General features: G+C 29.1%; 1 protein-coding gene across 1 annotated transcript; it reads left to right on the top strand.

Moving 5' to 3' along the window:
• Window positions 1–12,036: 12,036 nt before the first annotated feature.
• Window positions 12,037–13,317, top strand: LOC134836262 (ribonucleoside-diphosphate reductase small chain-like). Its single transcript, XM_063851480.1, has 2 exons — window positions 12,037–13,156; window positions 13,292–13,317. Exons 1-2 carry the CDS (start codon window positions 12,037–12,039, stop codon window positions 13,315–13,317), a joined length of 1,146 nt encoding a protein of 381 aa, XP_063707550.1.
• Window positions 13,318–13,568: the final 251 nt, after the last annotated feature.

Here is a 13,568-nt window from a genome sequence, read left to right as displayed (position 1 = left end):
ACTTTAGATTTCATTTATAAACAAATCATATATAACAAAAAGGGGGTGTTATTATTTCATAAAATGGGTTCCGGGAAAACTATGATTTCGCTATTATTAGCTCTGTATTTAACTAAAATAGATAAAAAAATTATCATTATTTTACCGAATTACAATATCAAAATCCTATGGCAAAATACGATAAATACAACTAAAACTCTAATTCCGTTTGATAATTATAAAATAAATAATATTTCTTTTATAACTAAGAAAGATTTTCTCTCGGATATAGAATTAAATCAAAATAATTTAAAAAAACTAAAAACCGAATATCAAAATAATATTTTCATTATCGATGAGGCCCATAATCTTTTTGGGAATAATGGCTCAAAAATGATAAATTTATTACAAAGCACATTCACGAAAGAAGAAATCGACATCAGACCTTTATTTATTTTAGTTACTGGAAGTCCCATAACAAATACGCCTTATACTTTAAAAGATTTATTGAGCATTTTATCATATAAAAATATAAGCGATAATGATTATATGACGCAAGACGGTAATAAGATTTTTAACATCAAATTAACAAATAAAGGCAAAGAACTTATAAAAAATACATTAAAACATCAAGTCTCGTATTTTTCTCAAGAAACCGGAAATATCCCGCACGTGCATTATCACGGAAAAAAGATCATTCAACTACCATTTATTGTCTGCAGAATGTCAAAAGAACAAAGTGAAAACTATGAAAAAATCAAAAATAATATCAATAATGATATGTTTTTAAAATACTTACTCATGGCTTCATTTATATCTATGGGCGACATTAAGCATATACAAAACTTTGATTCTTACATGATGTCTAAAAACAGACACGAATTAACTAATACTTTGAGTATTTCAAATGGAAGATTTGTCGGATCGGAGTTAATAGATTTAAATAATTCTTGTAAATTGAAGTATTTTATCGAAAATAAGGTTAATAAATTAGAAAATAGATCAAAAGCTTTCGTTTATTTTTCGAATTCAAAAATAGGAGGTAATTTTTTGACAGCCACCTTACACGCACAAGGAATACAAGAATATGGGAAACCAAGATTAGATAATTTCCGGTGCTATTATTGCGATCGGAAACGTACATGTGATTATTGCACGCCGCTAACATATATCATTATCACTTCTCTTTATATGTCCGATATCGGAGATGGCGATAAGCAAAAGAAGATGCCGAACACAATAAATACTTTATTAGACGTATTCAATTTACCAACGAACAATAAAGGAGAGAAAATATTTTTCTTATTTGGATCAAAAATCATTTCCGAATCTTACACTTTAAAAGAGACGCGCGACATTTGGTTTTTAACTATTCCCGATTCTATTTCGGAATTAAAACAAATTATCGCTCGTTGCGCGAGAACATTCTCTTATGCAGATTCTTCTATCCCGATCAATATTTATATCCTCGTTTCTATTCAAGAAAACTTTAATATAGAGAGTATCTACAAACAATCAAAGAAAGATGTTTCTCTATCGAATATAGGCAAAAATAATACATTAATACAGGATTTTATTTATCAGCTGGAAAATAATAACAAATACTCCTTTGATTTGAAAAAGATTATGTATTTAGAAATCAAATCGGAACAAACTAATATTATTCATGATATTATTAAAAATTTAAGCATTGATTTTAATGAGCCAATTGATCCGGCCTTAGTCGACTTATGTGTTATGGAAATTATAAGGAGAATAAGTTTTGAGTATCACGAATTTCATATCGGTATGATTTATAAAAATGTCCCTAAACACATGTTAAACAGGGAAGCGATTAAAAAATGCTTAGATAAATTTGTTGCGGATAAGATCATCATCAAAAACAAGGTATTGAACACGTGTATTTTGGTCCAAGACAACGATAATTATTATTGCAGGATTATAAAATTAAAAACCGATCCGCAAATTTATAAAATAAAACTTTAAATTCCATAAACTTAAATTATGGAAAGAGAATTAAAATATAAAATTATTATTGTTACTATCGAGCGTAATAAAAAGAGATACGAATCTGTTTTATCTCAGATGTTAAACGACGGACTTGAGAGAGACGACATTATTCTTAGTTTCGGAATCGATTACAAAGAACTATCAAAAGATCAAATAAATGGTTTAAAATCGGTTTATGGTAGATTTACTCCGAAACCGGTTTTGGCATGCGCTGCTTCACATGTTTATGCGTGGAAATTATCTGGAGAATTAAAAGATAAAGTTGATTTCGTTATTATTTTAGAAGATGATTCATTATTGGACCGAAAAATGCTGTTAAATGAATTGCCTAAAATAACACCTAAAATTTCCGATAATAACTTTATTAATTGCTCTTCGGATGCACTTTCCTTATATAAATTCGGGAACGTTGATGAAAATTTTAAGAAAGCCGAAATTGTTCTAGCCTTAAATACTTACATTATTACGCCAAATCTTGGGGAAAAATTAGCTAAATATTATAGAAAACATCTTTTATCTTATCATATCGATTTGCATTTAGGAATCATAAAATCTCAGATTCCGATGGATATTTTACACTATATGAATCCGATTTCTGTTCATAATCTTCACTTCGAAAGTAGCATGGTACCTAATCACAATAAGGCGTCGATATTGAAATATTTTTCTCACACAGAAACTTATAAAAATTTATTAACGCCCATTATCGAAATAAACGATTTTGTCTTCAATGCTTATATTATTTTAGTGCTAATACTCTTTTTTATTTTGTTTTTTATTAGTGTTACAATAAATATTCAAATTCTGTCATTTTTCTATGTAGTGCTGATAAATTTAGCGTGGTTTTTTATGGGCGTATTGATTTATGATATGTTTTAATTTAATATTTGAAACGAAGCTTCTGATGTTATCTTTTCATAAATCGATAATTTATTGAATAGCAATAGCAAATAGAAATCGTATTTCTGCTTAACGTCCAGTAATAAGTTTGTAAATTTATTATCAAATTCGTAATTAAATTCACGTTTCGTCCCGTAAACTAAAGTCGAATAAATAGATTTCAAGGAAGTGATCAGTTTATTTTCTTCTATTTCATATAATTCTTTATAAGATTTCGAGAAGAAATCGTCTTTGACTAATTTAATTAATATGATCGTCACATTATCGGAATTACCAAGTTTATAGAACTTTTTTAATTTCGTCGTTATTTCTTCGGGAGTGAAGCCCAATTTAAATAAGCTATTGATTATATTATGGGTTTTTTTAATACTGATTTTGCAATATATTCCGTCACTTGCCAATAATGCCCATGGCAATTCATTATTTTTTAAATACGATTTACATTTAAAAATCTCAATATCGGGAAAACAAATAACAGCATTAGTAGTATATTTTTCGTATTTTTTATGTTTTTTATATTTAAAATCCCCAAAAGCACGAGAAATATTTAAATCATTCTCGATTCTGTTATTACGTTTATTATAGTAACTGTTTATGTTTATTCTTTTGACTTCACTTGGATCCGAAGGAGTATGAAATCTATTTTTAAAATGAATATCGTCGGAAGAATTTAATATACAAACTGAATCACCAACATTTATGACGAATAATACATGCGGCGTAACAACTAATGCCACAAAAGTCGTGCCCATATTTTCAGAAAAAGCTTTAGAAGTCAGTGATAAATCTAAATCGTAACACGCTTTTCTTATTGAATTTTTTAATTCATCATAATTATCTATTGAATAGCTAGATCTAAAAAATGATTGTATTATGTTTTTAATTTCAAAATGTAAGTCCCGATTAATTATTTCCGCGACTTTATCTCCGCCGTGGCCGTCGCAAACACTAAATATTTTTAAACCACTCGTATCAGAATAATTATAGTAATCCTCCATGGTTTTTCTATCGCATTGTAGTGCCAAAACACTATGCTCAATATCTTTTAATCGCAAAGATATCATTTAAACATCAGAATTTATAGAAATATGCTTATTTTGTTAATAAAACCCGCAACGCCATTTCACATGGCATATCTTTAGAAAAATAACCACTGTAACCCAATTCCGTATACATTTGAGTACCGCACGTAATCGTAAATTTAGAACTATTGTTATTGGGCGCATATTTATCGATTAAATAAAGACCAAATTGTCGCGCAGATTCGTCTTTTATTCCTGATTTATTAATAACCCATGGTCCTCCGTTTCCTCTTTTAATAAATTCCGGCAGAAAACTCGTGTCCGAAATTCTTCCAACTGTGTAGTAAGAACCCATATCTAAAACTTGAAATTTATTTATTTCTGGTTTTGAAAGAAATAATAATTTGCCTTTATTTTTTTCAATAGCTGTCTTCTCTTCTATAACAGATTGCCATGAATTCATGTTTTTCTTTATTTTCTTGTATCGCTCTATTTCTATTAGCGTACTGTTCTCAAAAATATAAGCTAAATTATAAAGAAAGCTAAAGCATAAGATGATTATGGATATAATAACAATAAGAAAAATATTTTTTTGGTCCCTCCTTGCCAATAAAGTTCTTTGATAATATAAGGCATTATCGTCAAATTCTAAAACCGTTTTGGGCATATTTAGATATCAAAAAAAGATCATTGACAATTTACGCAGTCTCTTTCTCTAGTACAAACAGCATTATTCTTGATACCGATCTTTAAATCCGTAGTGGTATTTTGTGTCCCATCACCTGTTAAAGTCAGGGGTTTAATTACTCCATCGCTGTTATAGTAATATGTTGTTTTTGTACCATAGAGCCATAATAAAATCAAAAGTCTACTCAACTCTTTTGTTTTATTCTCTTTTACAAATAAATTCGTTGATTTTCCCTGATCAATGAAAGGATTAACAATTGTGTTATATTTTGCGTATTTTTCGATTGGAATATCATACAATGTATAATATTTTTTAAGAATGAATTCTAGATTTTCTTTTGGTAACTGAATCGATTCCTCTTGAATCATTTTATTCAAAATATTGCCTTTATTGTATATATTTTTAGTATCTAAAAGCAAAACGTCGTCGATCAAATGTTGATTGTATATAATCTGGTCTAGGTTTGCAAGGCGTTTTTTATAGATATTCGCGGCCGGAAACTCGAATGATTCGTAGTTATTGTGGATACTAGAAGTTAAACTAGTAGGCATATAACCAACGAATAACGTGTTACAGACACCATATTTTAATATATCTTCACGCAATTTTTCCCATTCTTGTTTGGCAATATACATCGGGTCACATGATTCTAGATCGATTTTATTTGCGATATCTTTCAAGAATTCTTGGTCGGCATGTCCTTCACTCAATTTCAATAATTTATTTTTCTTCATTTCTTGTGATTGTTTAAATAACTCGAATGCGAACACTCCATGATTTAATGGGTGATCAATATCTGGCTTATCAAATATTTTATCTTTAGCAAACTTGACAGAAGCTTTAACAGCAAAGAAATAGATATATTCAGCAAGTTCTCTAAAGAAATTGATACGATCATCAATTGAAATGACATTCAAAGTATAACATAAATTCATAAATCCCTGAATACCGATAGCGATTGGTCGGAATCTTTTGTTCGATACTTTAGTAGTCTCCTCCGTATAATAACAAATATCGATAGATTTGTTTAGCATGTAGACAGTATTATAAATACAAGCTATAAGTTTTTCAAGATCTAAACCGCCATTAATAACGAATTTTTTAAGATTTAACGAAGAAATATTACAGCTAGCAGTTAAATCATCATCGGTATATTCAAGAATTTCTGTGCATAAATTAGTTGCTTGAACTTCTCCGTATAACTTGTGATTACTTGCGTTATTCACGTTATCTTTAAAGAATATAAAAGGAGTACCAGTTGGAATTAATGCGGCTAAAATTCTCTGCCACATTTCTAAAGCAAGTTGAGGTTTATCCCCATCTTGTTTAAATTCGTCATTGGTAAGCAAAGAGAACATAAAATCATCCGAAATAGAAACAGTGCTAAACAGATCATTATTGTTTAAATTTTCTTTTCTATTTTGTCTCATTCTCATCTCGATGATTTTAAACGCGAATTCCTGTTTAAGATCTACGTTCAAATTGATTGTTACGGATCTATTTCGAATAATGTCTTGATTGTGACGCGTCAAAGTGATAAGAAGATCCAAGAGTTTATGGATATCATTGAAATTATCTTTATAGGCTAATTTCGTGATATTAATCCCAACACCGGCTGTTTTTTGCTGAATTTTATTGAGTTTATCCATAAATTCTGGAAATTTATCCACATCGCTATAATTAATAATAAAGCAAGATGTCAAGAAATTATCCGGCTTTAAAGAGTTATAAAACACAGGTGTTGATGGAATAATCTCAGAGTTCAATAATTGCAGATAAAATTCAGGCAAAAGAGTACCGTCGAAAAACTGAACAGCGATCCTTGCATAAGTAAAATAGGGATTTTCTATTACAATTTTGATTGTTTCGTTCGCATTAGGCAACGTATAAATCCGATACATAAAATGCCCGTAAGACATTAATCTATAATAATTTATTTTCTTATCTTTGAAAGCAAAAACATCCATCAATGATTGTTGTTTGTAGATTGGGGAGATTGCATCAATCAAATTCTGGGGGACATTCCTCTTCAAATAATGCAGAAAATAATTATTTAGATCTAATTCCGTAGTACCAAAAAGATAAATGATATATATCATGCATCCGACTTCTTCGCTATAAATATTGATAATTGAAGCAAAATGAACAACAATATCTTCAAAAAGTTTAGTGTAGTAAACAGGTTTATTGATCGTGTCCAATTTCTTCAACAACACGCGGGTTTCATCTCTCATAAATAACATAAAATCGTCGTCTTCTCGTAAGTTTTCAAAGTGGTTTGCGAATTTTATCAATAAATCATATAACGAGTCAATAAATTGCGTGGCATTGTTAACGTATCCGTATTCGTCTAAATTTTGAATAATAAAATTCTTGATTTCACACAGTATTGCCTCGTCTTTAAAGCCGATGTAAGAAGTACTTTTAATTACTTTGATGTGTGACTTAAGATCAACTAAACAATTTTCATAATGAGTCATGATTTTTAAAATAATATTTAAATAAAAATTTATTTTTTAATGATCTTTATTATTTAAACTTTTAATTTAAACAGTAAAATTTCATAAAAATTTAACTTTCTAACTCGCCTTCGCAGATTATTTTTTTAGTGTAACCAGTGTTAGTTTTAGTGTCTATAAATCTGGTGATTTTGATCTCTATATCAGATTGGTGATAAATTTTAGTAGAGCGGATAGTGTTAGTTATAGATGTTTTAGAGCTATTTGCTTCTATCATATGATGAGGTTTTAAAGATAATAGACACTCAATTCGAGAAGTTGCTCCATAAAGTTTAATGTCATTATCGGCGATTTTAATGATTAATTTCGCTTTTATTTTATCTCCTTTGTTATAACTAACAAGCTCTACTGCGAGATCAAATGTACCCACAAAATAAGTTCCTCGAGGATAGTATAAAGGGAGTTGTGATTTCATAAAGATTGCGTAATCAATTTTCTCGATATAATATTGTTCATAACTATGTGATTCTATATTCTTTTTAAAATACGCGATTAATTTATTAATATGATCATGTCCCAATATTTCATAAGGCAAAGGAAGATCAAAACGAAGAACTACTTTTTTCGTTAGTAGCTGAGGACTTATCTTTTTTAAGGCGCCGGATTTCGAGGGATGGATTTTTCTGGCAGAGTTACTCATTATGAATTTACTGTTTTTTGTATTTATTTTCAATATATTTTTATAAAAAAAAAAAATATTATTAAATAGAAACTTTGTATTTTGTAATCCTTTAGAAAGCTCAAAAATATTGAAATTTAATAATCAAAATATAAAAACACAATATTTTATAAATATCTTTCGCACAAATTAATTCCAAAATGAAAATTTTAATAGAAGGACCTTCAGGTGCTGGAAAATCGACTTTGATCAAGCATATTAAAGGATACATAAAAGAAAGAAATTGCGTTTTTAACAATATTTATGACTCGGGAGAAGATATTTTCAAGAAAGACTCTCACATCAATGCCGAATACGATTCCTTTTGGACTGATTTTAGTCCCGAGGCTTGTTTCGAAATGCAAAAAAGGTTTCTACTTACACTTGGTGCTTTAGAAGAGAAAATTGATAGTTGCCCCGGTGATATTAGCATTATGTCTCGGTCTATTCATTCGGCTCATAATATTTACAATAGCATTTATTACAACCTCAAGTACTTAGATGACGTCAAATTACAACTTTTTGATAAAATTTATGATGATTTAGCCATTGGATTAAAACCATATGATATGATAGTTTTATTAGACTGCGAAAAAGATTCGATTATGAAACGCGGACCACGCTATCTTGTTACTAAAGATACTAAACCAAAAGCTTTCGAAATTCATGTAAAGGCTTTTGATTATTACACTGAGAAATGTAGAAAGATATACCGCAATTTATCAATGCTAACTACATCTATAGATACTAATATTAATGCACGTTATTCAATGGTACTCTGTAAACAATCGTCAGAATATCGAGGGATTGTAGAAAAAATTGGAGATGCAATCATTGAAAGATATAAAACCCATAAAAAAATTATTCCTGAACCATTAACAAATGATTATTCCTATAACCCAATTAAAGATACTACTGAATATCGCGCTATCTTAGAAGAAGTTGATGCCTTATATAATAAAAAAACCAATTTAGACCAACATGCAAATTATAACGCAGCTGCAGTAGGCGAGTATGTATTGATGGAATAAATTTCCGTTAAAATCATGTGTTTTTATTTAAAATAAATACAAAATGCATTTTGGTATATTCATATTAATCATTTTTATTGTTGTTTTTATTATTACGGGGATTACTTATTGCTTAACTAAACCTAAAATTACGCACGATCCATTGAAAAACCTATTAATAATTGATGTAATTTTAGAAGGGGATTACGTGACTAAAATTAATTATATCAAAGATAAATTAAAAAATATTTTTCTTGTAAATTGCTATTATCGAAACAAAAAGGATAAGAAAAATCATAAAATTGTATACGGTGATGTTAACTCCGCAATAAGAGAAATTCCGTATATTTCTAGCCAAGAAATTAAAGACAATAAAGGCGTTTTTATGCCTAATTTTAAATCATTTGTCTCAATACATCAAGATTTTGTTTTATTGAGTGATAATGTGATAACGCCTCCAAATGTAAATATAAATTGGCTATATTCGGGCTCATTACACCACAGAACTATCGAATCAACTTTTCTTGAGGGAACGTTCCCATCAATCACCGAGAATACTTTATTGACATTTTCAAAAATTATTATCGCCAGATATTATTTTAATAAGAGTAAAGCCATTCACGTAAATTATATCGTAAGAAAGAATATATATCAAACAAAAGAATGTATTTTGAATTTCGTTGGCTTCATGAATTATATTAAAACATTATTCGATAAAGAACAAATTCATTATTTTTCTATTGCGGGAGATGCAAAATTGAATTACATTACTTGGTTTACAATTGCGAAATCAGTATTTAAAGATACGGTTTATTATTCTCCGGGTAATAACGAGAAGTTTTATTCTCAAATTATAAATCAAAACACGATCATGAATAGTAGGTTTATGATAATCAAAAAAAACATGGCCCCTTATGGTGTTAATTTTTATTTAACAGAATTTGAAGATCTAAATCCGATAATTGTAGGGGAAATATTATGTAAAGACAATGAAAAAAATTACCAATCATTAAACGATAATACGGAATTACTTTATGAAAACATAAAAAGAAAACGAATAGAATATCCGAATTTAGTCATGGATTTAGAAACCAAATTCGATTTGAATCTATATCCAAGCACTCGATTAAATAATTACGAACCAAATACAAAAACAAAAAGCACTATTCACGTTAGTCAATACGAAACTAAAAAATTAATTAGTGACTTGGATGAGTACCCGCGTCATAGGAAGAAAGATCGGCGCAAGAATAAATCGAGAAATTAGTTATGATAAGTTTAATTTTTGCAATAATTCTTTCATCGACTTTATTGGTATTTTCTCATTCGTCTTAATATCAAATAATCCGTGCTGGTTTAGTCTATATTTCTTTATTCTCGAGATCGTGTATAGTTTTTTATTAAAATCAACTGGTCCTATCAAGAAGATACTCATGAACATTTTTTCAGCCGGTTCGCAAATGAATACATCTAAATTGAAATATATATTGTTTTTTCCTATGACTTCTTTCAATATAAATGATTTACGCATCTGACTATCAATAAATACTGATTTTATCATGAATTGATTATTGAGAATTTTATATATCCCACCAAAATCATCGGATTTCTTTAGACAAACCATTAAATCGATATCGTTTACGTAAAATGGATTAGCACTGATAGTTTTATTATCTAAATCCGGCTCGTTTAAAGTAGTAAATATATCGTATTTGTATTTTTGTATCATGTTTTTCTCTATTTGATATCTATAAACCGACCCCAAGACAGCAATATCGTAATTATTTAAAACACTTTGTAACTTATTCGCTATAATGACAGCATTGGCGATAGTTATAGGTTTAGAGAACTTTTCGTTTTTAATCGCTGTTATTTGCAAAGGAGTTAAGTGTAATTCTTTCGATAAATTTGTTTGATCTTTCTTAGTCATTCCCTTAAATAAGTCTTGGATATTATTTGCTGTGATATTCTTTTTTAACAGATTCGTGGCAGTTTGGTGTCCCACGTATTTTATTTTTATTAGTTCTTGATATTGTTTATAGGAAACATCTGTTTCAAAATTAAAGGGCGAATAATTGTTATTCAAAATCAGATTTATATTCGTGACGACATCTTCTGGGTAATCTACAATATTTAAAAACGAAAATAAAAATTTATTATTCGCGTGTCCCAAGTTATTTCCGCGCCGGATTTGAGTGATTATGTTTTCTATTTTTTTAATTTTATCTTTCTCGTCTAAAAATTTAAGATACTCGATCAATTCCAAACAATAGCGGAGACAGATAATTGGCTTAATCAAGTAAAAGAAATCGAAGTTCTTAACAAGAAAATCGGGTAGCCGCGCATTTTGTAAGAACACAATCTCATCTTTTATTTTTTGGTCGTCAGTCTTTTGATTTCTCTCCAGAATAATTGGAATATTGTAAATCGTAGTCATTTTTAGAATAATGGATAATAATATCTTGTTATTTTGGAAAATTTTCCCATTGGGGTCATTCGTCGGTAAATGCTCCGTATGTCTCCCAAAATATGCCGCGTCTATATCATTTAAGTGCAGTAAGTTCAGATAGTTTAAACCAATTTTTTGTTCAAAAACTGATAAATACGAAAGTAAAAATAAATATTCATCGATGGGATAACCGGCTAAGAAAACGTGCGAAGTATCGAGACATATTCCTATATTTTTCCGCGCTGATTTATCTAAATTTTTAATGATAAATGCCAGATCATCGATAGTAGATCCCAAATGATTAGCATTAAATGATGTTTCTATCAGTATTTTCTGTGGTTTATTTTTTAAGTAATTATGGCACAATATCGATAATTTAGCAGCTACGTCTTTTAACCCATCTTCTCTATTTTCAAAATGGTTTTTCGACAGATGAATGATAATACCCGTTTTTTGGTTTATATTTTCTAGAAAGGTCGCTTCTTGTTTTATGGCGTAATTTATATTTTTACTTGAGATATTGAAACAATATTTGCTATGAATATATATTTTTGCCTTCAGATTTTTATAATCATCGATGTTTATCTTGTTTAATATCGAATAATCTGGCGTTGTTATATCCCCAATAGCTGTTTGTAGTACAGGAAATAATTCCGAATAACGAATAACGTCTGTTAATCCCGCGTGTAAACCTATCTCCATTTTAATTCATAAGAATTATAGAAGTTATTGAAATTTTAATGTAAACAAATAAGAATATAACGTACGTTTTCTTTTAGAAATTTTGTGCCAAAAGAAATCATGTCTGAGGAGAAAAACTTCGAATATCAGGACTTGATTTTAGTTCCCAAAAAAGAATTTTTAAAATCAGAAGAAGTAATTATTGAAACGAATGAAGATTCGCCCTGTATTTGGAAAGAAGTAGACGAAACTTTTTTTCCATGCAAAGAACTCATGAATTTCTATCACGAGCAGCAAAAAGTAATGTGGAATTTAGAAGAAGTTGAGCCAAAGCAAATACAACATGAATTGGCGCATTTTAGTGAATTGCCTATCGAAATCAAAGCTATTATCCAGTCTATTCTCTTATTCTTTACACAAGCAGATAAGTTAGTAATCGAAAATGTAAATGATTTGATTAATCATGTTCCTTATAAAGCAGCTACATATTTCTATAACTTACAAAATTCTGTAGAAAGCGGTGTTCATGATCGTTCTTATGAATTTCTCGCCAGATATTATTATAACAACGATGATCTTTATAAAAATGATCTTATTTTATTAGACAGTATTATTCACGAGAGTAATCCAGAAAGATTGGCTAAGAACTTTGGTCCCGATAATCTCGAGTTCGAATTCAGCAAGTATCAATGCAAGTATTACGATTTTAAAAATGGAATTGAAAAGAAAATATTTCAAGCCGTTGCTAAGAAAATAAATATCATGAACAAATGTAAAAGAAGAACTAGCATAGTTGAGAAATTAGTCTCGTTTATGGTTTTAGAAACTATTGGTTTTAATCCGATTTTTGCAATAATCAATAGCATTAAAAATAATAACAAGGGATTATCATTTTTAAGTACCGTTAATGATTTCGTAACTATCGATGAAAACATTCATGCTCGTTTCGGCATTGAATTATACATGAATTATTGCGAATCCAAACTCCCAGTAGAAAGAGTGCATGAAATCATTAAAGAGATTGCCGAGATTGAAATCGACTTCCTCAAGAATATCTTCGATCCAAAACTGATTATCAACTCGATTGATCTTGATAAATATATCACTTATACCAAACAAATTACTAATACATTATCTAAAACAATAACTAACGAGATTTTATACCATGATTTGCCGGAATTACCCGTTGCATTTGTAACTCCGCAATTACAAGTTAAAACTAACTATTTCGAACGCACTAGTAATTATATAACTGAAACCGAGAAATTATCTCATGACGATATACGAAATATTTCCGTCTATAAATCATGATTATGAAACTATTTATTTCTATGGTATCTATTTTTATTATTTTTTTAACCATTATTCATTACAGTTATGGGGATTCACTATATTCTTTAATCAATTACTCGCATTTTTCTTATATTTATACGAGAATCGCGGACGATATTAGGGATGAATTGAAGAAATATAATAGAGAAATCATATATAATGCGTGTATTAATCAGAATTATATTTACGCGGCATCAGAAAACGACGTGGTTTATAACCCAATTTTGAATAATATTATTTTCGTGAGTAAAAATAAGGATAGTTATTATTTAGATTTAGACAAAGACAAAAGCAAAATCATTCCGCTATTTGCGAGTTTA

This window comes from Culicoides brevitarsis, unplaced genomic scaffold (assembly GCF_036172545.1).
Source record: "Culicoides brevitarsis isolate CSIRO-B50_1 unplaced genomic scaffold, AGI_CSIRO_Cbre_v1 contig_4, whole genome shotgun sequence".
Taxonomy (NCBI): Eukaryota; Metazoa; Arthropoda; class Insecta; order Diptera; family Ceratopogonidae; genus Culicoides; species Culicoides brevitarsis.
The sequence above is the reverse complement of the archived record's forward strand: the minus strand, read 5'-3'. Positions and strand labels throughout refer to the sequence as shown.

Coding starts and splice junctions, on each gene's coding strand:
- LOC134836262 (XM_063851480.1), top strand. CDS start 12,037: ATGTCTGAGGAGAAAAACTTCGAATATCAGGACTTGATTTTAGTTCCC. Junction 13,157..13,291: donor TAACTATTTCGAACGCACTA/GTAATTATATAA, acceptor TATTCATTACAG/TTATGGGGATTCACTATATT.